This window comes from Parasteatoda tepidariorum, chromosome 4 (assembly GCF_982258835.1).
Source record: "Parasteatoda tepidariorum strain Cologne lab strain chromosome 4, Ptep-v5.0, whole genome shotgun sequence".
Taxonomy (NCBI): domain Eukaryota; kingdom Metazoa; phylum Arthropoda; class Arachnida; order Araneae; family Theridiidae; genus Parasteatoda; species Parasteatoda tepidariorum.
The window spans coordinates 100,189,015-100,215,180 of record NC_141758.1 but is presented as its reverse complement, the minus strand read 5'-3'; the positions used below and the strand labels follow the sequence as shown (position 1 = coordinate 100,215,180).

Here is a 26,166-nt window from a genome sequence, read left to right as displayed (position 1 = left end):
CTTTCGTAAACTTCATCCTATTTTTCACTCAATAATAAGCGAGCTATAAGCAAAATACTGCAGAGAGCTCCAAACCTGCCCGTTAGTCTACATCATCAACATTAGTGGTTGTCATGGTGATTATGTTTATTTCTTACTTCGACTACAAAAATGTCGTTCAAGGATCTTCGATGTTTTACTGAAATGATGAGAGCCCTTGGGTATCCTAGACTTATTTCTTTGGAGAATTTTCGCTATCCAAACTTTACTTTAGTAGCTGAGATTCTGCAGTGGCTTGTTAAGAGATATGACCCTAACGCTGAGTTGCCGGATGACGTAGACACGGAACAGGACAGAGTGATATTCATCAAATCAATCGTTCAATTTATGGCTGTGAAAGCTTACATTAAGCTTAATGCTAAAAAACTTTATATGTCAGATGGTTATGCTGTGAAGGAATTATTAAAGATCACTTCTCTTTTGTACGAAGCAATGAAAACTAAAACGGAAAATGATCTCGAGTCTATTGACGAAGATTCTCACATGCATCATAGTTTCGATATTTCGTCTAAGTCAAATGACTTGAAAGTTACCCGCCATCTAGCGTCCGAAATAACTGTTAAAGGTGCCACACTATACGATTTATTATTGAAAGAAATGGATTTGCGCGACAAACGATCTGTCGTTTTGTCCAAACAGTTGGACATAACAGAAATTGAACAGGGAATAAAAAACGCCACCAAGAGCCTGGAGGAAGAAATAGAAAAGACAAATACTATGATCGAGAACATAGCAGCTGATGAAGCTAATTTGGAGGCTAAAATTGAAAAGAGGAAAATGGATTTAGAACGAAATCAGAAACGACTTCAAACTCTGAAGTCGGTCAGACCTGCCTTCATGGATGAGTATGAGCGCTTAGAATTGGAATTGGAGGATCTTTACAAGACGTATGTCATGAAGTTTACCTGGCTCGCTTATCTGGAACAACAGCTCGAAGAACTCGAAAGACTAGAACAAGAGCTCGTATTGCAACGGGAGGAAGTTACAAAACGCATGGTAGAGAAACTTCGCCAAGATGATTTGTTGAGAAGTGAGGAAAGTGGTAATCTGGACAATTTCTTGGTGGTGAATGATCCATCTGGAAATACACCGCGAGAGAAACCGAAGCGTCCTCAACCCGCACCGTCGGGTGTCAGGCGGGATCCTCATCGGCGTGTCTACGGGTCGATGAGTGGTGGGGACAAAGATGATGATTTAGATACTGACTCTGATTTAGACTTAGATGGTGAAGATGATGATGCGTCAGATGTAAGTGATGATCAAGATTTAGAAAATCTGTCTGATTTAAAAGTTGGAATTGTAGTGCCTCATGGTGATAGTGACAATGACTTTTGAGTTTGAAAAATAATTTGGAAATATTTACTGCGAATTTTCTGATGTAAAAGACTGAACTGTTGGACTTTTTAACAATTATCTAAGTTCACTATCATTAGAAGCTATTTTAAAAAACTGCAATTTTACTAGTATATAATGCTGTTTCAAGCATACACTATTTAAAGCAATAAATTCATTTTGATTTTTCACCTCTGAACTTATAAAAACGAGTTCTATGCATAATTAATAATTACTTTCTGAACATGTTTGTTAGACTATGTTTTTAGCTAAACTGAAAAGTTTGAACTTTGTACTGTAAAAGAAATTGTCATATAAAAATATTTATTTTTTATAATCAAAACAGACATTTTCTTAAATTTCTGATCGGTTAAATTTGTTGACGTGTCCTCTTGTGCATCTGTGCGGCCTTGTTTTCCTGCACTTCTACCAAACCCAAATAGAGGAAGATGGTGCAGATTTTGGCAAATTTCAGCAGTTGAAGAGCTGCTCGTATTGCTATTGATTGCTTTATGAAATAAATTATTGTTTTTTATTTGATTTGCATCACTGATTTTGATTTACACACAATAGAATAACTATCATTTTTTATTATTTAATTTTAAACTTTAGCAATTATGTACCTTAAGAGGATCTTTTATGCAATTTTGAACCTGTAAGTAAATTTCTAAAAGTTTTCTAATTTTTTTGTTGGATTACTAAAATCTGTGTCATTTAAAATATTGAATTTATTATTGAAATATTTAAATCATTTGAAATACTCAATATGAAAATATTTCTCTACATAATTGCTAAATCGGTTGATGTATTTTTGTAGACAGTCAGAATTTTTGCATGCCTATGTTATTCCAGACACTCCCATATGCCATGAATAAAGGCATTTAATAATAGTTTAATAATTGGTGGGGAGTTAGGTGTCATGAGTTAGATACTAAGACACTTCATTATATAGGAATTATTGACATTACAATTAGACCCTTGTGCCCCCTCTTAATTGTTGTATCGGGCAGAGTGTGTTGCTGTTTAAAGCACAGTGAAATAACTAACATCAAGTCCATTTAAAATACTTATTAAAATGGCACAAAATAGTATGAAAACACAAAATAAAGAAGTAAATAAAATAATGTGCGGTTTATTCAAAATCCAAATGACAACACAGTAAGTGAAGGTGTATGTTTTTCGAGTTACGCTCGTAAGATGGCTCTCTAAGTATACCCAATGTGAGCTTTGGAGTTCATTTCCCTTTTTGTAATGATTAACCATCAATAATTTCAAGACATTTAAAATGTTTTGACTTTGTTAGTCCTTTAGTCAATATTCTAATTTGTCAATACAGGCAGGCTACGCACTGAAAGGGCACGTGGCAGATTACCCATACTTTAGCATGTGAACATCATCTATATGCATCATTGTGTAAAAGTATAGGAATTTGCCATCTCTATTTGTGATTTTTGAGAGATTATCTATCAAAATGGTTTCAAATATCTATATGTTCTGGTCAATTATGGTATAATAGTCTTTCAGATAGTATTAAAGCATCAGAATTATGAAATATAACAATATTACAAAATTTATTTAAATTTAGCTCTTTTAACAGTTTTTGCAAATGTACAGTTAAATTTCTGTTAACAACATATATTTAGAATCAGTTGAAAACAAAGCTACAGTTCTTTGCTTTTTAGATTCCCATAATATTAAACTATTATTAAATTTTTAAAATATTTTTTAACTAAATTTTTGCCATTATTAAATTAAAACTTCTGTTAACGACATGCATTCAGATTCTGTTGAAAATAAAACTACAGTATTTAGATTCCTATGATATTAAACTATTATTAAGTTTAAAACGATAACCTTTAGAAGATCTTCTATTATCCTTAAAGTTAGCCGAATCAGTCTAACCTATTATTTGTTCATCATTAAACAATAGTACATAATTTTTAGCTTTATTTAGGTACTCAAAATTGTTTTTTTTTTCAGTTATCCAATGTGCTCTATCAAAACATGTTAAGTATTGTCTTAGTTTACTCCTTAAGTAAACTAAGCAATATCAGATCTAATTTATTGGAATTACATACATTTGCATGCTTGTGTGCTCAATTTTAGGCTTATACGCCTTTGTCAAATGGAAAGACATGATAGCACGACGGTCACGAATATGCATCCAGGGTAACAGCAAGATGCATATTCGCTACCTCAACGCTTTGCACAGCATTCGCAGGAGATACCGCTCAACTAGAGGTCTCTCAGATCTAGTACTAACTGCTAAATACGTTAAACCCTTAATTAGTTCTCAATAAGGTAAATTTGGGTTACAAGGATTCTTTAATTGAATGCTTACATCGATAGGAGACTAAGTTTATATTTTGCAATATGAAATCTTTATGACTTGATAAATTTTATCTGCCTTTTTTTCGAATTCTATCCCCTTTACAATGTTTTTACAAATTTATTGTGTTTGTTGTCTAATTTTCTTTCAAGATGTTTCAGTAATTGCTTTGGGCTTCTGACCAATAATCATCAACATAGATAGTTTAAATAGTTGATTTGTCATTTTTCTAAATATGAAAACACTAGGATTAATGATATGATAACTAAATATGAAAACACTAGGGTCTGATATGGTATATTTAGCTCCAAATTTCAATATAATTTCTAACATATAAACAATCTCCTAAAGATTATTTTTAAGTCATTGAATAGCTGACCCAATTTTTGAGTTTATAACTACCAATGTTCAGCTCTGTAGCCTTGTAAGTTTGAAGCCAATCCAGAGGACAAGTGAACTTCTTTATCAAGTATTGGGAGAAATTCGCCTTTGTGGAGGACTTTTTGATGGAACTAACCCGCATTTGCATTAATGGAGAGGAAAATCTACCACGGTTAGTCTGACCTATGATCTGTTTACCATTGAGAATATTCTAAGTCAGCACGGTGGTTGATGCAAGCTGGTTGTGGAATTCATATTCACCAGCCATCACTGGGATCTGAACCCGGGTCACCTCATTGGGGGATGTGCGCTCTATCTTCTGAGCCCTCACAGTTCCCATATAAGAATTTGTTGAATTTACATACCTTATCATGGTTTCTGTGTCAATTTGAAGTGAAACAGTTAGTGATTTTTTTTATAGCAAGTGAATCAAGTAGAATGTATTAATGTGATGAAAGTCAAATTATTATTGCTGAAATTTTTAAAAAAATTTAACAGATCTTACATTTTATGAGTTATTCATTAAACTACAGCTGTTATCATACCCACAAGATATTTTTTTTCTAACAAAATATATTTCCATCCATTTTTACAAGAAATTTTTCAACTAACCACATTAAAAATGATGAATCACGACAACTAAGTTCTTTGATTTTTAATGTTAGTGTATTTATTAATAAAATGCAATACACAAATCATTCAAAATACAATTTTATTTTTCATTTTAAAAAGACAAATATTTAGCTTCAGAAATAATGCTTTAATTAATAAAAAAAAATCTCGTACAAATATTTCCGAAAATAGAAATAGGCACTTCATACGTCGTTATAAATTTCACCTTAAGAAATAACAAGTTAAAGCTATTCCATTTAAATATCTTAGAAACATGCATATCAATCAATAAGTGATATAAAAAGACTAGACATTTACTTAAGGACAAATGTACATTTATAGGAAAAACAAATTATCAGAAATATATTATTTTGAAACATAAACTTTATATGTTTATAAAACCTTTGAAAAGCACTTATCACAAATTATTTCCAATACATTTTCCGATGGAAATGATCGAAACAATTTTCTTTAAAATCAGTATAAATATCTGAATATTCATATACTTTTTCAAGTGTAACGTAAAATTAATTTTCGGTTAACAAATTCACAAGAAAATGGTTTTTATATACTTAGAACAGAAATTAAATTTAAACAGCCATATTTGAAAAAAATTCTAAAATTTCATGATTATATATAATCCTATACAGGGTGCGTAGCCAAATCTTTCAATAAAAAATAAGTACTTTTTAAGCACTATATACTGAGCTTGCTTTGAAATAATTTTCAAAGACTTTACATGATCATGATAAAATAACTAGTTTTAGACAAAGAACTTTTTTCTTGATTACTTTAACCATTATAAAATGATCAAGAGATTTTTTGGTTCGATATCAGAGGGTGGAAAATGAAGCCTGAAATTGAGAATATCTTGTAAAATACAGCAGAGTTGCACATGCGAGTGCTATATTATCACCGAAACCCAGCTCAGTAGACACACTTGCGGAATCCAAAGTATTTTATAAAACATGTAAAATGATTGGCGTTTTTACTCTATGGACCAAATGTAAAATAAAATGGTTTTTGGCCGAATAAATTGTTAAAACGTTAAATATAATAATGTGAAAAGCACGCTTTTGCATAATACGTAGCGAAAATCGACACAATAAAGAAAAAACTCTCATTTTCGAAAAGGGAAAATTAAGCACTTTTTAAAAACACCCAATAAAAAAAAGCACCTTTAAGGGCCTTTAAAAAACGAAAATAAGTACCTTTAAACACCTTTTAAAAACTCCACGCACCATGCTTATACCTATAGGTATGAGAATTCTTTACTTTTGAAAAAAAAAAAAAAAAAAAACATTTCGAAGTTATTATACAGTTTGGAGAATTAAACCACTATTTTACTTCAGGATAATAAATATGAAATAAAATTGCAACATCAGATAATTAAATATTCAGAGTGGGTGGCAAAAAAGTGTATAAGAAGCCCTTAAATATAAAAACCACTGAAGGGGACAAAAAAAAAAATACTAGTAAAAACGTATATTTATAAAAATATAAAACCCTATTTTAAATGTAAAAGGGAAAAATTTCCATTTCAAACAACATATCCTTAATTATCTCCTTGAATGTGAAGAATATTTAAATTTTAATGACTTAAAACTTCACCATTAAATTTATTTGATATTTTCTTCATAAAAAATATTTAGAGGTTAAAAGAAATTAAATTTCACAAGAAAAACAAGAGCAATAAATATAGAAACTTTCTTTATGAATTGGATGCCTGGGGTTATTTATTACCCACCATTACCCCCTCTGAGTATTTATAATTAAACATTGTAAAGAACTATTAAAAAGGTCCTTTTTAATAAATGATACATACAATACACAAGATACTATTCATGTAACAAAATAGCAAATAAAAATAAATGAATTAATAAGCACATTTCTTGAACAGTAAATAAATAAAATTCACACAATTTTTTTTAAAAAAAATGAATGGTGCTTAAGTAAGTACCACCCAGAGTGCAAACAATACCCTTAGCATGATTGATTTTTTTTAAAGATCCCCCTTTTTAGGATTTTTCAGCAGAAATTTCACTCGGGGTTGTATTTGCAATGAGAGGCTGTCCATTATTTCCACTTTCTTCAGACAGGTCGCTACTATTGGTCCCACTAATTTTAGTCTAGAAAATTTAGATTTGAAACACTTATTTGTTTGAAATATCAAATAAATTATACTTTTCTACATAACATTAGGAAATAAAATGTACAAAAAAAAATATTATCTCAGTATCTTGGCTTATTGTAGCAATTAATTGTTGTTTACTAAAACATAAATTAAATTTATTTTATACTAATTGTACTGATTATCTAACATATACTGCAAAAAGTAGTAAAAATTTAAACATATATGATACTAAGAAATTATTATCAAATTAAGGAATGCTATCAGTAATTAATAAATATTTATTTATAAATATTACCACATGCTCCTTTAAAGGCCAGCTTTAGTTAAAACAATTTTTCAAGAAAATACATTTACATATGCAATTAATAAATATAAAAAAATAACAGTTTGGCTTAATCATTTTTATTTATAAGTGTATAAAAAAAAGGAAGATATTACAAGGTATGGTATATCACAGTGATGGTATATCAGAGAAGGGATATATTTTATCTGCAGTGATCATGACACCATAATTAGATAAACTATAATCACTATGTACACTTAGTATGGTCAAGCAATGCGTAAACAGAGGTTAACTTTTTTCTGAATTGACAATGATTTCCAACTTCAATTGGCCAGCTGGATAATGTGGTTGCAATAATTCAGTTAAGACGAAGGGTTTAAGTTACTGCTAATATCTTTATACTTACCTATATCAATTTAACTAACTATAAAATCAAAATATTTTACTCTCCCAATTTTTAAAAATCATGTACTTATAACATAATTTTTCAAATAATATATTACATAATTTAATAATAATTACCAACTTATTATCTAACATTATTATACTATATTAAACAATGAAACTTTATATGTTAAAACCAAAATTTTAAATGAAAAAGTCCAATAGCTTGAATGAAAAGACAATTTTAAAGCTGACTGCTTACTTAACTTTTTGTTTTTTAAATTTTAGCACTTAAAATTACATATTAGTCATAATTTTTTTTTCTCGTTTATAATCGTTATTATTTTACTGGCTGCAATAATTCTAGAAATAGAGAGTATCAAATGCAAAAACTTTTGATCACCTGCTTTTGTATTGCCGCTAAACACACATCCGAAGAGTTAAAAACATCAGTCCTTTAGACAAAAAGATTTAACTTTTTCGCATAAAGTAAATTTTGTCCTATTTGGTAACTTAGTTGCTAGTTTAAACTTAATAACTATTTGATTTAAAGAGTGCCATTGGAATCAATAAAATTTTTATCTTAGTAAATGAAAGTTCAATCATTAGATCCGAAGTTCTATAAAATGTTTCAAATTTTTTTAGCTGACTTATATTTGACACATTAAAAAAAAACTTTAGAAAATTTAACTTTTTAAATGTTTATATAAAATTGCATTGCAGGAAACAATGTTTAAAAATTTAGATTCAGAATTTAAAAAACAAATAACCAATCCTGTCAAAATTTTAAAATGTGCACTAATTTAACAAATATTTTATTAAATGCAAAAAATTACGGAGTTGTATTTTGTAAAAAGGAAAAAGACTTTTTTTTTTAAACAACACATACATAAGTCACACAAAAGAGATCAAAGGCTATAATGACTCATTGGCATACAAACAATTTTGACATATTTAAAGATAAACAGAGGTTAAACATCAATGTATAATAACAACACAATTTTGAAGACTACAGACACATTGAAATTCATTTAATAACTCCGACACCACAAACATCTTATCACGCTCGGATATGGAGTAACAGAGGGTCCAATCAAGTTATTTATTTATTTACCTTGACATTTGTGTAAGCAGTGCCTACTTTTTCTTCAAGGGCTTTGAAAGTAGAAGATTGCCTGCAAAAATTACTCACTAATAAGATACATTGATATAAAAAAATTATATCACACAAAAATAGTGAAAATGTAAATAAGTTTTATAAAGGTTTAAAAAATGAATAAACAGGGTGCATAGGCAGATTTTTCAACAAAAAATAAACACCTTTTAAGTGCTTTTTAAGCATTCAAATTATATTTTTAATCACTTCCCAGAAACAAAATCATATTTAGGATCTGTGCAGTAATAAAAATTATATTTTTATACAGGGGTGATTGTGAGGTCAAACCAAAATTCCGGAAAATTGCTCGAGTTAAAAAAAAGTTTAAATTGAAAAAAATTTAAACAAGTTTATTTTTCCTTTTTCTCAATATTTCTTAGTTAACTTAAAATATATTTACAATTTTACACATAACTATGATAACCTGGAGAGGTAATTAAAATTTACAAATATGCCTTTTTTTCTTGAGTTTATGATTAAAACAACTATTTACTGATAAAAAATGAATATTAATCATGATTATAATCTTATGAAGTAACTCTCTGGCTCTCCCTTACAAACAAATAAAATAAACTGTGTTTTTAAGTTCCACCTTTGAAAATTTGATTTCCGGAAACTTCTGTGATCAATGATTTCTTTAAATGTCTGGACCTTCAATCTCCGAAAACTTTGCAAAAAATCCGGAAATCCGGATTTTTTCCAGAGCACAATCAGCCCTGTTTATATCATTTAAAGTTCTTAATTCATAAAAATAAAATTCAAAAACTTTACATAATCATGATAAAATAAATAGTTTCTGATAAATATTGCAGAGAAAATTGCAAAAACCATGCATTTTTATTAATTTAGAACAACAATTGACATGGCAAAGAAAAATCTCTTTTAAAAAGATAGCAAAATTCAGCATTTTTTTCAAACTGAGTATAAAAAAAAGCACCTTTACGGGCTTTTAAAAAACGTAAATCAAAAATAAGCACCTTTAAGCACTTCTTAAAAATGTTACGCACCCTGATAGAGCAGTTATTGATGACACAAATTAATTAGTCTAGTAAACTAAACTCAGTAGCGCGACAGCCCATAGAGGGTCAAGGCCTACTGTGCCCATCTCAGTTTTCTCGACTTTTGACTTTGGGGTGCAGGAGCAGATGTTCCGATCAGGTGGTCAGCCGTATGCGGAACCCCCATTGTTTAGTTCTCAAACATGCTTGGTACTCATTTATCAACCCACTGAAGTTTAAAATATCGAGAGAACATGGAAAATATTAAAGATTAATCAAAAGAGAAGAAAAAAAATTATTAAAATAAAATATAATATAAAAGACTTCTAAATATTTTATTTTAATAATTTTTATTTTTCTCTTTTCATTAATCTTTAATATTTTCCATGGAAAAGGGAGTAGAATCACACCCTGACTGGGTGAGTCAGGAAGTTTAAAGCAGTGATGCAACAAAAGGCAACATTCAAATTGGTTATGTTTTTATGCAAACTAAACTATCTGCAAACTAAACTAAACGTTATGCAAACTAAATTATCTTTTCAATTTTTTTAAAATTTAATGTTATTGTTGTTTAAAAGTCTTAGACACAGCATTTCCCACAAATAAACGTAGGTAATAAAGAAAAAATATTTGACATCCACTGTTGATGGTTAACTTACTTTACTTCCTCCAACTTTTTGCTCATACTAGCTCCAATGGTTCCAAAGGCTTCAGATGTTTTCTCAGAGGCAGTTTTCAAAGTTTGGCTTGTCTTCTGGTATCTAAAAATAAAATTCATGTGTTCATTAGTTAAGCTAGGTTATTAGTTAAGCTAGGTTATTAGTTAAGCTAGGTTATTAGTTAAGCTAAGTTATTAAGTTCAAGCTAACTGTGGGATGTTTCCGTGGTTTTTCTCTCCATGTAACACAAATGCGGGTTAGTTCCATCAAAAAGTTTTCTACGAAGGCGAAGTTTCTTCCAATACTTGATTCAGGAATTCTCTTGTCTTCTGGATTGGTTTCAAAATTAACAAGGCCACGCAGTCAAACATTGGTATCGTAAACAAAAAATTGGGTTGGATGTTCAACGACGGTTATAAAATAAAATAAATCATGAGATCTTTTCATACAGCAAGCAAATCCTGGGGTAAAATTGCACTGGAAGAAGCTGGTTTTTGAATCAGAAAAGTTATAAAGTCTAGAAAAATTCTGGGACTACCACTCAGAGGATTAATGATAATAATAAATAAACATATACAAAACATTAAGACTTCTTCTACTGTCATAAATTTCTATTACTATCTAAGTTATCTACCATACCCTTTAGCTACAAATTAGAAATAAATTTGTTTCAGTAATTATAAAGTTTTAACTTTAAAATTTAATAAAAGAAATATCAATGAAGTATATTAAAACAAGAGTTAAGAAATAATGCAAATATAATAATAGAGATATTGATAACTCGTTCCCTTAAACACAAGGTAACATTCTGAGTAAGAAAATGATCTATGTAAATGTGTTTATTTCCTACTATTTTTGTATTTGATTCTGTCTTTTCAATCAAAACTGTTTTTACTTGAACTTTCTGTTTCTTAGAGGTCATTTTAGTTTCTTTTTAATACTATAACTTGCAGTTTGTGTGCTCAAACAATCGAAATCATAAGCTTTAGAGGTCATTCTAGTTTCTTTTCAATACTATAACTTGCAGTTTGTGTGCTCAAACAATTGAAATCATAAGCTTTGAACTAATTTAAAAACAAGATTTGCAAAAGAGTTTGATGATTGAACTATATCTCTTTTCATTGGTATAAACTCCAGTTAATGGAATTTTAGATGTTTTTGATTAAATAATGTTTTTCGTTCATTACTTTTTTCAAGCATGAGCATTTTTTAAGCATGTAATTTTTTTGAATGAAATCTATTTAAATTGGCAATTTGCAAAATCAATACAATGAATTTAAGGAATTTTAAATATTTTACAGGGTTTCTTAGCTCAGTTTTTGTCCAAAAAAAAATTCAGTTTTCAGTTTTGTAAATATAATTTTGAAAAAGTTTAAAGAAAAGAAATTTGAAATAAAGGAATCAAAAAACAAATAATACACAATTAAAAAATACCCACATAACAAACATATTTGTAAATAAAAAGCAACATACGCAGTTGATTCTTGTAAGTTTTTTATTCCTTGCTCCATGTCATCCTTAAACTCTTTCCAAACCGTGATACCGAGTTCTCTCTTTAAGTCTTGCATACGTCGAATTCTAGATGAGAGTACTTGTCGCAAAGTGTTGATTTCCTCTTCAATCTAGAAAACAGAAATATTCCCTTTCATTTTTTCCCAATGATTTTTCAATCTAAGTTGGTAGATAGGTAGGTACTTTATTTAGTACTAGAGCTACAGAATGGGCTGTTGGCGTATGTCTGAGAAACATCCCCGAGGATGATCCGAATACATGCCATCACAATTTTGATCCTCTGCAGAGGATAGCTCCCCTGCTTCGGTAGACCGACAACCGGAGCTTAAAGTCGAGCACATTAAGGTAGAACAGTTTCACAAAAACCAATACCTTTTCAAATTAAATCAGTTAAAATTATAAAAAATTTATGCACACTACAATATACAATTTACTAGTTCAGAAACAGGTATCTTTTGATGTTACATAAAAGGGGTAGTAAATAAGAAAATATTGTCAGTGGTTCTAAGGACTATAATGATTTTGTGGCTCGTTTACATGTATCTACAGGAGGAAACCGATTATCCGGAACGATCGGGACCATCGCTATTCTGGATAACTGATTTTTCCGGTTTTCTGAATCACTACTAAAAGTCGTTTTTTTTATTGTTAAACCTAACTAAAAAAAATAATATTTGGAAATAATCTTGAAAAAAACGAAGTAATACACTAATGATTATTTCCAAAATGATGCTAGGGTAAACATCTTTCAAAAAAGAAAGAAAAATCCTAAAATCTTATGAGGAAAAAAAAAAAATTTTTTTTTAAAAATAGCGGGAAAATTTATCAAATTTCGTTCCGGTTTTTTGGTTTTCCGATTTCCGGATAACGGGTTCTGTACTGTATTAGAATTTTTTTTTTTAAATGTTAAGAAAGAGAATTTAAATAAAAAATTACATTTTACAGAATGTGAAATGTCACAATTATGATGAAATTATCTACTTTGATATAAAAACTCACAGAGTAAAACACGATATCAAAAACAAAATACACACAACATATCGTCCCATTACATTGATTGCTGGTCTGAGCTTTTAAGTGGTTTTGAAAGCCCACAGTTAATTTTAAGCCCCTAATATTTGAAATGGGTCTTATTTAGTTTTTAAAAATAAATAAGGCTACAGCACTTAAACATATGATTTATTAACATTTTAACTATCAAATTAAATAATAAATTCAAAAGAAAATGCAACATAATTTTTTCTATGAAAGAAACGAAGATATAAAAACAGGGCAAGATTAAAATTAACTGGCAATTGTACCTTAGCTAATTCACGGTGCTTTTCTTCGTAAGCCTTCGCTCTGGCTTCCGGATCCATCTGCGATAGATCATGCACTCCACTGTCTGGAGATGACATAGCGAATTCTCCTACTTCCTCTGAAGTATCATAAAATGTATCTGAAACAAGAACAATCTATATTAGTATAATTATGCAAATACAGACTACATAAGCCGGGTGCATAGCCAAATCTTTCAACAAAAATAAGCACCTTTTAAGAACTTTTTAAGCACTAAAAAAATATTTGTAAGCACTGTATACTTTAACAAAATGCAAAATTATTTTCAAAGGTCAATGCAAAATTATTATCATGATAAAATAACTAGTTTCTGACAAAGAACTTTTTTCTTGATTATATTAGCCAACATAAAAAGATCAAGAGATTTTTTTGTTCGATTTCGGAGGATGGAAAATGAAGCCTGCAATTGCAAATATCTTACAAAATGCACACGAGAGTGCAAGAACCCAACCCAGTATACCCATATGCGGACTCTCAAGTATTTAATCAAACATGTAAAATGATTGGCGTTTTCATACGTTATGAACTGAATGAATTGTGAAAACGATGAATAGAAAAATGTGAAAAAGCAAGCTTTTGCATAATATGTGGCCCAAATCTACAAGGTAAAGAAGAAGAAAAATCTCATTTTCAACAAGAGAGAATTAAGCACTTTTTAAAAACACCCAATAAAAAAAAAGCCTCTTTAAGGGATTTTAAGAAACAAAAATAGGCACCTTTAAAAAACGCTACGCACTATGATAAGTAACAGAGCATGATACATTTTTTTTTTATCTACAATGATTTTTTTTAAAAAAATTGCTGTATAATTTCAAACCTTTTCGCTATTTTTAAGTGTTTGTGAAATTTAATAATTATATGTGAGGTATAATTCTTCACTTATAAGAGAATGCTTCACTTTCCAAAGAGATCAAATCACTCCCGAATTCAAAACAGAATTCTCACTCCCGAGTTCAAAACACAATTCTCAAACAATAAGTATTAAACCATTAAATGAGAAATTATTTTAGTCACTTAATAATTTATTTTAGGAACCAATCTCAATCAAATTTTTGTCACTCTACTTCTTGTTTTAATCCATATGGAAATCTATCAATTCAATATTGCACTCTTTTGGAAACTGAACTAAAAGTGTTCCCTCTTCCAAAAGAGATAATACTAATGCCGTTGAGCACTGGCCATTTTTTCTCTCCAGACTCTCATAACGCTTTTGGTCAAGTTTATAAATAGAGATGCCTCCAGGCTGTGACACTTTAGCACTAGTATTTTCTACTCCTAATTCAGTATCGCTAAAGTGATTTAAATACTAAACAACCAACAAGAAGGCACTCAATGAAAGGTTGGACTAAATTTCATAAGGTTAGATAGCTAAGAAAAAAATCTACTGGTACTATTAACAAAAAACTGGAATACTTGCTGGTAGATAACTAATTTTGAAAAAATTCCTCGAGAAAGCCAATTTAAAATTACAAGGCTACGGAGTTGAGCATTAATAGCCGTAAACCTAAAATTGGATCAGCTGTTTAACGATGGATGTAACATAATAAAGCTTCAATCAATCCTTTTATGTTATTCCTTTTCTGAATATCCTTTTCTTATTTAATTATTCAAAACGAAATGCTTTCTCACACTTCTAAATTCACATCCTGTCCTTTAACCTAATTTTGGCTCAAGTATGGATTCATTAAAAATAACGCATTTTCCCCTTTGCTCTTTGTGGTAATCGCGCGACCTATTTGATAAACCAATAACAATTACTAAGATTTCCCTTTCTCCCTAAATTAAAACGTTTTACGGATTTACTTTGCAAGATTTTCCCTAACTTATAATGAAAAGCACAACATTCCGTGACCACTTTTATAGCTGATCTCGGTCCAATAATTAATAAATAAATTTTGTACCCTCCTTCCCTGCCTAAGACCTGTTTCAATCCTTCCACTCGGCAACGACATTATAAGTCGACACGAAAAATGCCTTACTTTTAATATATGCAGGGCCGTAACTATGCCGGGGCACCGCCCCGGGGCCCCGACGGTCAAGGGGGCCTCATATGAAGAGACCACATCATGTTTTTTTTTCTTCAAAATAAAGCACTCTAATTATATATATGTAGGAAAGAAATTGTGTTAAGATAGTGTTGATGAAAATTTTCTTTTTTGTGATAGCGTACCTACTATAACATAAAGGGAAGGGTAAAAAACGGTAAAACACCTTTTGACAAATTATTTCCCTTTCTTAAAAGAACAAACACGCTTTGCAGAGAAGGGGAAAGGCCACAGCTGCATGTAGTTGATTGCGTCAGACCCAGTGGCAGAGGGGCCCCTCTAAAATTTAGATGATGGGGCAAACGATGCGTTTCACCCCTCCTGAAATTTAGACACTCACAAAAATAAAGTCAAGTAAAATCAGTAATTTAAAAAAAAGGATTTTTTTCAATTTTGAAGCTATTTTTGAAATAGAAAACTTTATATTCCTCTAACATTTATGTGTCTTGCCTCTTCTGATATTTAGTTATTCGCCAAGACGAAGTCTAGTAAAATAGGTAATTTTAGAGGAAAAAAAAGGCTATTCTTTTTCAGCTTTGAAGATATACATCAAGTTATTCTGTTATGGGCGATTAATATGTTTTTTGACTTTTGAAAAAGTAAAGTAAAAGTAGAAAAAGTATTTTATTTCCAACTTTTACTCCATTTTCTACCGAAATAGTAATGAGGGGGCGAACATAGTTTTTCGCCCCTTCTGAAATTTCAAAGTGTTAAAAAATAATAAAAATTGGTAACTAAAAAAAAAAATGTCATCTTTGAATCTATTTTCCAAATAGAAAGCTTTATTTTCTTCTGAAATAAAAGTAAGGGGGCGAAAAATTTGCTTCTCATTTTCTGAAATTTAGACATTAATAGAATAAAATCAAGTAAAGTTGAAAATTTTAGAAGAAAAAAATTGTTTTCTTTCACAACTTCGACGATATTTTCCAAATAAAAATTTCCTCTTAAATTATAGTAAGTAGTATATAGTAAAGTATATAGTAAGTAGTTAAATTATAGTAAGTAGTATAGTTTCCTTTTAAATTATAGTATATAAAACTTTAATTTCTTCTGATATAAGGTAAGGGGGGCTAAAAACATTTTGTATCTTCAGAAATTTAGACATTTGAAATAATAAAGTCCAGTAAAATTGTTTTTTTTTTTTTTTTTAAATAAAACTTTGAAGCTATTTTTCAAAAAGAAAATTTTATTTTCTTCTTAAAGTGAGGAGGTGAAGAATATACTTCACCCCTTCTGAATTTCAGACATTCGCAAGAATGAAGTCGAGTGAAATTTATATTTAACTCTTATTTTCGACTTTAAAGCTATTTTCCAAAATCGAAAACTTTAGCCTCCCCTTCCGAAAATTTGACATTCGCAATAATAAAGTAAAACAGAATTGAGAATTTCAGAAAAAGAAATTACTTTTTTTCCCAATTTGATAGCTATTTTTCAAATTGAAATAGAAATCGCCCCCCAAGAAAAATGCTTCGGTTTTGTTTAAATTTTTTTCTACATATTACAACTTTTAATTTATTAAAAAAATTCAAAGCAAAATCACTAAAAGAGAAGAGGAGCACATCATAAAAAAACATAACAAGTGTTTAGAAAACTAAAATAAGCACCACTGTTTTGCATCCTGAAAAATGCATTCTACACTGAGACTAATAGATATACGAAAGCATCTTTTGACTGTGGGTGGTATGAAGGTGTTAAAACCTTCATACCCCCCCCCCCCCCCACAGAGTTGACCCACAGTTATCTGACTCCTCAAAAAATAGCCATCTCTTTTTACACCATGGGAAAATGACCTTTTCCTTCTTTAAATTGCCTTAATCATTTTTATGACCCTGGGCTCTTTTGTGCTTTTATAAAATGTCATATATTTACAGTACCATCTATATGTCCCTTAAGTTGTCTTAAACTAGAAATTATCTCGATGTTCTAGGAAAACAGATGTAAGTTTTTAAGGGATCCAAGGGGATGACTCTTGTTAACATTTACTTAGGTCATTTTGTCAAGAGATTTTTTCTGAGACAAACGTAAAACGTTGCAGTTAAATTCCAGTTTTTAACTCATTTAATTGCGTCATTTAAATTAACCATTTTTAATTGAGATATAAATTTTCTGTTACCTTTTGTTTTGTTCAATTTTTGAAATTAAAATTTAACTTCAATTAAGAGTTTTTTAAATTATTTGCAACTTCATTTTTTCAAACATAAATCGTGATATCAATAATTCCCATTCTTAATAAAAATTTTCTTTGGAAAACAAGAAAACCAAATGTAAATTTATTTATAAGGAGGTAAGTGAATGTTTGCATTAACTCATTTAATACATTTAAATTTTATATTTATATACTGTTAGAATTCTTTTATAAGAATGGTAACATAAAAATTGCTTTTTTTTATGTTCGTATATAAAATTTGATTTGTATAGTACTTTAATTGATAATTTTACTGTTTATTGTGTGCATGGATTTTGTTCTGATTTTATATTTTTTAAATTGGAACTTCGAATTTTTAGGGTTTTTAACAACTTTGTTTTCATTAAAAAATGAAATGCAATCTTTATTTTATATAAAAAAAAATCATATTTAATTTAATAAAAAAGCTATGAACATCAGCTTAGAAATCCGTAGCAATTAAAATTCATTGCCATGACAAACCATTAAAAAGTATTTTTTTTTTAATTAGCAAATATGCTTTGATTTTTTTCTCATTTTTCTTTCATTAAAAAAAAAAAAAAAAAACTATTACTCTTTGTCATAATTTTGCCACATATCGTTGGTTCAAAACTAAAACGACACTTCTGCACTCATGTTATTTGAATGAGAAGTGAGTGCAGAAGTGTCGTTTTAGTTTTGAACCAGAGATATGATTACATGGCGTCATGAATACATAGGCCAAATATTCAAGAACGAATTCTTTTCAAAATATAGCTATATTTTCTAGGGACCTGTCCATATTGGAGTAAAGCAACTTTGTTTTTTGTCAATCGATGTATATAGAGAAAAAATTTCTGTTTATTTTTTCAATTAGGACTTCTTAAAATGTGGATATATGTGCCGATAGAAAAAAAAGTCTATAATTTCCTTCAGTTTCCATAACGCGATCAAAAAATTTTAGATTTGAAATTAAAAAATAATTTTAATTATTATAATGATTTTGTCTTGAAAAGACCTTCCTAAACCTGTTGAATCCGGTATAGTAACCGGATTCAACAGGTTTATAAAATTGGTATTTTATGATTAGCATTATATTTAGAGGAAAAGGAGGCTACTGTGGGCATGGGGGACAGACAAGAGGAGACAACATGAATAGCCTTTTTCCCCCGTAGTCATATTTCCTCGGTGAGGTGCCGCAAATTGGTAACATTAACGTGCAGTGAACCAAAAACGTACCATCCTGAATAACTTTTAATTTGATGATCGGATCTTCACGTTCTAGGACTCCATCTTAATAATTCGAGGGTGTGACTTCAAATATGCAAATTAATTAGTGCACGATATTTTATTTTAAGTTACGCAATCAGACACAAAAACATACTTTCCCTGAATAAACATAACTTTTGTTCAACAGATTCGATTTTCTAACCCCCGTAATATAGGTAGCTGTAATCTGGGAAATATGGTCCCAATAGTTGGGTCGGGTGAGCTACCCAAAGTTTGGACCCCCAAATGTTAAGGGGATTGAAAAATTTTTGCACACTATTATAAAATTCTTTTATCTAATTTTTGCATGGAGCATGGATCTTTAGATAAGAGCCATGCAAAAAATAACTTTTAGTAAATATTTAGTATTTTTTATTTAATAATAGTCTGATGTTGTTGATCATTTACGTTGCACTAGTGCTACACAATAGGCTATTGGTGACGGTCTGGGAAACATCCCTTGAGGTTTTATCCTCTGCAGAGGGGATGGCACCCCCGCTTCGGTAGCCTGGCGACCTGCACGTGAAGTCGAGCATTTTATGTTAGAACAGTTTAACGAGGACCAATACCGCACACCCTCGGTCCCTACGCAGACTGATCCAAGTGGTCACACACCTGCACACTGACAGCAGCCAGTGAGGCTTGACTTCGGTGATCTACTGGGAACCGTGTCTTAACGATCAGTCCACTGCGGGACAATAATAATCTGAAAACTTTTAAATCGCAAGGCATATTTTTTTTTAATTTTTTTTTTTTTAATCATTTTAAAGTATCTAATTCCACATGGAAAATACAAAATTTGAGCGAAATTGGTTGATTAGTTCTTGAGAAATTGAGTTTTATAAGTACGACTTCTTTAAAATTTAATTTCTCAGGATTAATCGATTTGGCTGAAATTTTGTATTTTGCCATGTGGAAAACTTACAATGTTTTGTTATCCAATTTATATGCGAACAAATAACTTGTTTTCATAAACATATTTGCTAACATGATACATAAATAGCTAAAGCACGATTAGAGATGGAGTAGTGAAAGTTTTTGAAAGGGCCTCCGCCAAAAATTTTTGCCCCAGTGCCCCGAGGGGTGAAGTTACGGCACTGAATATATGCATACTTCAGCCAAAAATAGATTAAAGGACAGGATGTGAATTTAAAAGTGTGAGAAAGCATTTCGTTTTGAATAATTAGATAAGAAAAGGATATTCAGAAAAGGATTAATTGAAGCTTTTTACGTTACATATACATATAAAAGAAGAAGAAAAGGAACATCCGGTGGCAGAACGGCATCTTTTTTCGTTTTAAAAAAATCATTAATAAATATTATTAATGATTTTTTTTTTTTTTGTATATATATAAATAAGTATAAATAGTTTTATGTACATAAATAAATTTAGTCTCATTGAAAAATAATCACAACTTAGCTATGTTATTGGTATGAAGTAAAAGAAAACAAAACTATAAAAAAATATTTAAGATAATAAAGATAATTAGAAATATTTAAGATAAATAAAAAAACTGAGTACTATTTAAAAAAGTAAAGTGGTAAAGTTGAAAAAAAGGAAATCGAAAAAAAAAATATCCTCAAAACGTTAAAAAAGATATAATCTATAAAAATACAGTGCCATCACAAAAACGCCCATAAAAGAAGATTATATATATATAAGGAAAACAGTAAAAAATAAAAATCGATTTTAATTTTTAAAAGAAAATTTTTAAGCCGAACAACTCAGTTTTCCACTTATCGAACTTTCAAAAAAAATTTGAAGAATGAAGTTTAATAGAAACCCTCTTAATTGCCAAGTCATAATAAAAAAACTTTATAAAAGAAAAAACAAATGTTTTAAAAAAGAAAAACAAATGTTTTTCAAAAAAAAAAAAAAAAAAAAAAAAAAAAACTAGATAGAAACCAAAAAAAAAATTTTGACATTAAAAATCTTAATTTTTTATTATTCACATTGTCATATGTTTTAAAAAAAAAAAAAAAAAAATAGAAAAACAGAAAAAAAAATCAAAAATCTTAGAACGATAGAAAAAACAGAAAAAAATTTATGAATTTCTGAAATTTAACTTAACGTTGAAAATCACACTTCCCTGGATTAAACTGTTATCTGTCTTACCAAACAGGAAAAAAGTGACAATAAAATATTAAGTCTATAAAAAACGCTCCGTTATAATGCTGCGCTGTAAATAAGAATAGAAAAACAGCAAAAACGAAACAAATTTAAAAAAAAAAAAAAAATCTCAATTCTTGAAGAAGAAAAAAGTGTTGAAAAAATGACGAAATAGACTCCATTGATTATAATTTTTATAAAAAAATCAGCAGTACATAACTTATGGATCAAAATAAAGTAATCTAGTTTCAATTTTTCCAACTTACGCTTTTCCTTACGTCTTTAAGAACATAAATTAATAAATTTTAGAATTTGACAAATTTGCGTAAAAACTATTTCTAATAATGTGTTGTAAAAAAACACGATTTTAAATTATTCCTTATTAAATCCATTCAAATCCTCCCCCAAAAAAGAGAACTTAGTCGAAAAATACTTTTCCAAAAAATACTTTGCCGAATATTTGTCACATCCCTTAATTACCATAATTAAAGAGTCAAGATTCAAAATCTATTGTAAAAAAAACTATGTTCATTCAGACAAAATCTATTGTTATTTTGATTCCATAATGATCTTCAGCACAAATTAATTGGTTCCTGAAACTAATTTCGCCTCTTAAAATATTTTTAATATAGCTATTAAAATCATTTAACTGAAGAAAAAAAAAATAGTGTAAAAATTATTTAACAATCATAATTTTTATTATTTCGTTTAATAACGCTAAAATTTTTTTTGAATGATAACATAATTTTCACATCACGTTATGCAATTTCAAATAGCGACATGAAAAATTTGATTCGAATCAAATCAGTTGAGTGGTTCATGAGAAACAAAAAATTAAAGTCGTTCTTTTAAATATTTATCCCTCAGAAGGTTTCATTAGATTTCGTTGAAACATTGGATTTCGTTTAACACGATGTTAACTTTTTTAAACCTTATAATTCAAACAGTTTCTATCTCCAATCATTGCTAAACAGTATAATAAAAATTAACAAAATAATTTAGTCGATACTGTTTAATTATTTGGTTGTTGTGAGATCTGATTATTTAGTTAATACTACATCCAATTTTTTGAAAAATAATTTTTTCGTATTCATGAAATAAAAATTTAAAGAAAGTACTATAGAACTTTTAAAATCGTACTTATTTTTGTAAAAAATTTATTATAAGTAGGATATATATACACATATATATATATATATATATATATATATATATATATATATATATATATATATATATGTGTGTGTGTATATATATATATATATATATATATATATATGTGTGTGTGTATATATATATATATATATATATATATATATATATATATATATATATATATATGTGTGTGTGTGTGTATATATATATATATATATATATATATATATATATATATATATATATATATATATATATATATATATATATATATATATATATGTGTGTGTGTATATATATATATATATATATATATATATATATATATATAGTGTTTTTGAGAAGATGTCATAAAATTTTTCATGGGGTTGTAAGCACAAGTCTTTGAAATTAGTGAATTCAATGATAAAGATGAGTTTGAGTAGTAGGCAGAGCCTGAGAAAGGGAGGGGCATACGTGTCAGTTGCCCTGGGTCCCACATCAGAGGAGGTCCCAAATTCGAATAGAAAGTTTATTTTAGGTTTCCTTCTTTAATGCACTTTTCTTAAACAAAATATCAGTACAATGTAAAATCCGTCAGTTTTATGTTAGCTTCATCATTAATCTATCGTATGAACACAAAAAATCTATATTTTGTAAATCCATGGCTCTCTAGTGCGGAATTCAACTAAATTTTCGCAATTACGATGGACAAATTTGGCCAATCAAAAGCCTGTATTTTTCAACATCGCCAAATGCGATATGTTTACAAAAATACAGGCTTCTGATTGCCTTAATTGAGCCATCGTATTTGCGAAAATTTAGCTAAATTCCACCCTAATGTCAGCAAGGACCCGCAAAGATAAGAATTTTTTGACAAAGCAGATGACAGCAACGTAGCTAGATGACAAAGTTAACAATCAGAAAACTGCATTCTGCACGGACATAGAATCGTCAGAAAATTAATAAAATAGACAGAACGATATTTCGTCTGACCAATCGAGGGGGTGGGTGACCATTGGAGGTTCTACTCAATTTTCTCGTTTTATATGTATAATGAGGTGAAAAATTTAAATACCTCCAGAAAGTTTGGTTCTTCATTACTGAAACAGTAAAGTAGAGGGGGTCCCAATTAAGCTAAGTCGGATCCTGGCAGTAGGGGAAGAGCATGCCAGTCAGAACTAATTCCCTGGCTTTTGTTCTCAGCCTAATGAAATAAACCTTTAACTGTTGCAACAGAGGGTATTAGTCGATTAATGAGGTTAGGGTGGTAAGAAACAGACTGAAAATTATTAGTTTCTTTCACCATTTCATTATTTTCCAGACAAATTTAAAATTTCTACCACATTATTAAATTAATATTTGGACCCAGACTTGAACTGGCCGAAGGTCAACCCTCCCACTAGCACGGTACATCAGTCCAAATGAAAATTGCTTGCTGTTTTGGAGCAATAAAACAAATTTTTGTGCGGAAACTCTGCGTCTAAGTGGTCTAGGATAACATATTTTGCTCATTGAACATTGCAAAAGTTTTGGAGCATTTTACAGCAGTTTTGAGCCGAAATTCAGTTTCAGAAAAGTTACCAATTTGCACAACTGTTAATAACCTTGTAAATATATCATAAGTCATTTTTTGGGGTTAATTTTTTGTCTTGTCTTGATTTTTTTTCTTCCAATTTTACATAATTTTTTAATGAATCTTTGAATGATGTTTTTCATTTCTAGAGCCTAGATCATTAAATTTTTTCAAAAGAGTAAATAAAAGTAAATTTTGAGTTCCATCTTGTTATTGAAATATTACTCGAAAACAAGTGCTGAAGCCGAATAAAGTTTTCTTTTAAAATATGTGTTTGAAATTACCTTTGGACAGTAAGCAAATTTTCATTTTTAAAAATATCAAAAACCAATTGACAACAAAATGGAATTCTCATATTCATGAAGATTGTAATTTATTTATATCTATCAGTATTTACTTATATTTTATTTTATTCCAAATTTATTTAAATTATTAACATATTTTTTATTAAATTTACAAATTCAACTTACGATTTATATTTATTTTTAGCTCAAAAATAAAACACGCTTTCAAAAGTTTGTCATTTTCGATAGTTTTGCACTTTTAAATTTTTTTTTAGATAAATAACATCCTGCATGATGCAGGATGATGATACAATTATGCACGCATTTTAACTGAATCATTTGAGCAATTTTCAAAATCATCCAAAGTGCTAAATCAATAAATTATAACTACCAATTAAAATTGTAAAAATTAAAAATAGAGTAACATATTTTTTATTAAATTTACTAATTCAAGTTACGATCTATTTTTAAATCGAAAATAAAAGACGCTTTCAAAATTTTTTTTGCAATTTTCAATGGTTTTTCACTTTTTAAATTTTTTTTAGGTCACTAACATCCTGCATGATGATGATACAATTATGCTCGCATTTCAAATGAATCATTTGTGCAATTTTCTAAATTATCCAAAGTAAATCAATTAATTATAACTATCAAATAAAATTGTCACACAATTAAAATGAAAAATCAATAAATCGCGTATACGTGCATACCAAAAGACTCCAACTCATGACCTGAAGCAATCCTGCAAAATCTCTGGAAATCAGCATTTTGCTTATCATTTCCGTACAAAATACCGCTCAGTACAGTACCGTTACAGTCTTTGACAACGTGGTCAGCGAACTCCACATCAGGTGCGTAGAGATCCTCTTCTAAGCTAGCACTTCTGCTCCGCATTTTCAGACCATTCATTACTTAAACAATCATCACGTGATAATTATTTTTAATCCATCTCCTGATGATTAAATCACAGGTAACTTTGAGAAGCACATTTTGTCCACAACGGCGATAATATCAAAACAAAAAGTGTTTTTCAGATATGGGTTACTTATGATAAGAACAGCACAAGTTATTCATAATCCAGCTATTGTATATATATATATTGCATGTTAAGAGTCAACATATATTGTATGTTACATATATTGCATACCTATAACACATATATTGTATGTTAGGAGCCAATATCACTCACATCATCAATATGTTAATATCACTAAGAAAATAATATTCACGAGTTGAAAATTCTACTTTTCCTTTACACTCAAAACTAGGTCACTTTAGTAAAAGTCTTAGCAAAGAAGATTTATAATCCAACATAGATATTGTATGCAAAGAGCCGTCAATACCGAGAAGAAAATATAAAAAAAAATTTATGAGTGGAGCATTGCTAGTAACCAAATGGAAAGTAAACAAAATCGCCAACGCAGCAAAGTGTCAAAAAAATTTGAATCAGGAAGGAGATCACGCAGAAAATGCAACTTATTATTTAGTAAACCTGTTTTGCTTGTGAGTCATCATTAGCCGGTGAACAATGACCGTGTTTTTCTCTCTTGGGTAGAAAGAGATGAAATACCGTCACGCCGAATTTTTATCTTTCATGTTTGAACAGAAGGTAGAGAGCAAGGTGTCGTCACTAGAAGGAAAAAACATTGTAATTGGAGCGTTAGAAGGAAAAGAAAGAAACGGACCTTTGGATGGATAAAAATGAAAGAGATTTACAGACAAGATTCGCCTAATCCCCTGGTACATAAGGGCTACTTAAGAGGACGCCTACACTTGAAGTTTTAATGTAGTAATTAAGGCGAAAGAGAATTTGTGACGAAAATTTTCTTCCCGGTATGGCGTCCTCTTAAAATATTTTTAACTTGAAAAATTTTGTAGACTTAACATTTAATATGTTTTTTAATTTTAAAAATTTACATGTTAGATTTTTTTTTAGATGTCAATTTATAACACCCAACACAGCAAAAATTTGCTGCTTCATAATCAAAAGTATGGGTCAATTTATAAGCCGAGAATTAAAAATTAGTCTGATATTCATTTAAAATAACTTAGTTTAAAATGTAAAAATTGGTTTATCTTCCAGAACAAGAAGACAAAAAAAAAAAAAAAAAAAAAAAAAAAAAAATTCAGATTATTATCACGTAAAATTATGATAAAACAAAACCGATAAAAACTAAGTTTGTCATAATGAAGAAGAAGAAGAAAAAAAGTTGACGCGTGTTAACATTAGAAAAAAAAAACTTAAGGTTATCTTTAACAGATATTAAAAGTCGTTTCTCTTAATTTAAAAAAAATCTTACAAATAAAGTCTGGACGATCAACAAGGTGGCTACAAAATACTGTTAGAAATATCGAATCATTTTGCTGTATAGATTTTAAATAGAAAATGATAAATACACAAATATGATGTATCCGATGGCGGCACGAATCATTTTAAGACTTAATTTG

General features: G+C 29.3%; 2 protein-coding genes across 2 annotated transcripts; one reads left to right on the top strand and one right to left on the bottom strand.

Annotated features, from left to right (window-relative positions):
• Cluap1 (clusterin associated protein 1) lies at nt 1-1,906 on the top strand. Its single transcript, XM_016051192.4, has one exon. The coding sequence runs from the start codon at nt 151-153 to the stop codon at nt 1,372-1,374; it is 1,224 nt and encodes a 407-aa protein (XP_015906678.1). The 5' UTR covers nt 1-150; the 3' UTR covers nt 1,375-1,906.
• Nucleotides 1,907-4,776: 2,870 nt separating this feature from the next.
• LOC107438822 (uncharacterized) lies at nt 4,777-25,348 on the bottom strand. Its single transcript, XM_071181663.2, has 6 exons — nt 24,429-25,348; nt 13,121-13,257; nt 11,781-11,929; nt 10,308-10,409; nt 8,609-8,669; nt 4,777-6,822 (listed from the first exon to the last, which is right to left on the bottom strand). Exons 1-6 carry the CDS (start codon nt 24,625-24,627, stop codon nt 6,712-6,714), a joined length of 759 nt encoding a protein of 252 aa, XP_071037764.2. The 5' UTR covers nt 24,628-25,348; the 3' UTR covers nt 4,777-6,711.
• Nucleotides 25,349-26,166: the final 818 nt, after the last annotated feature.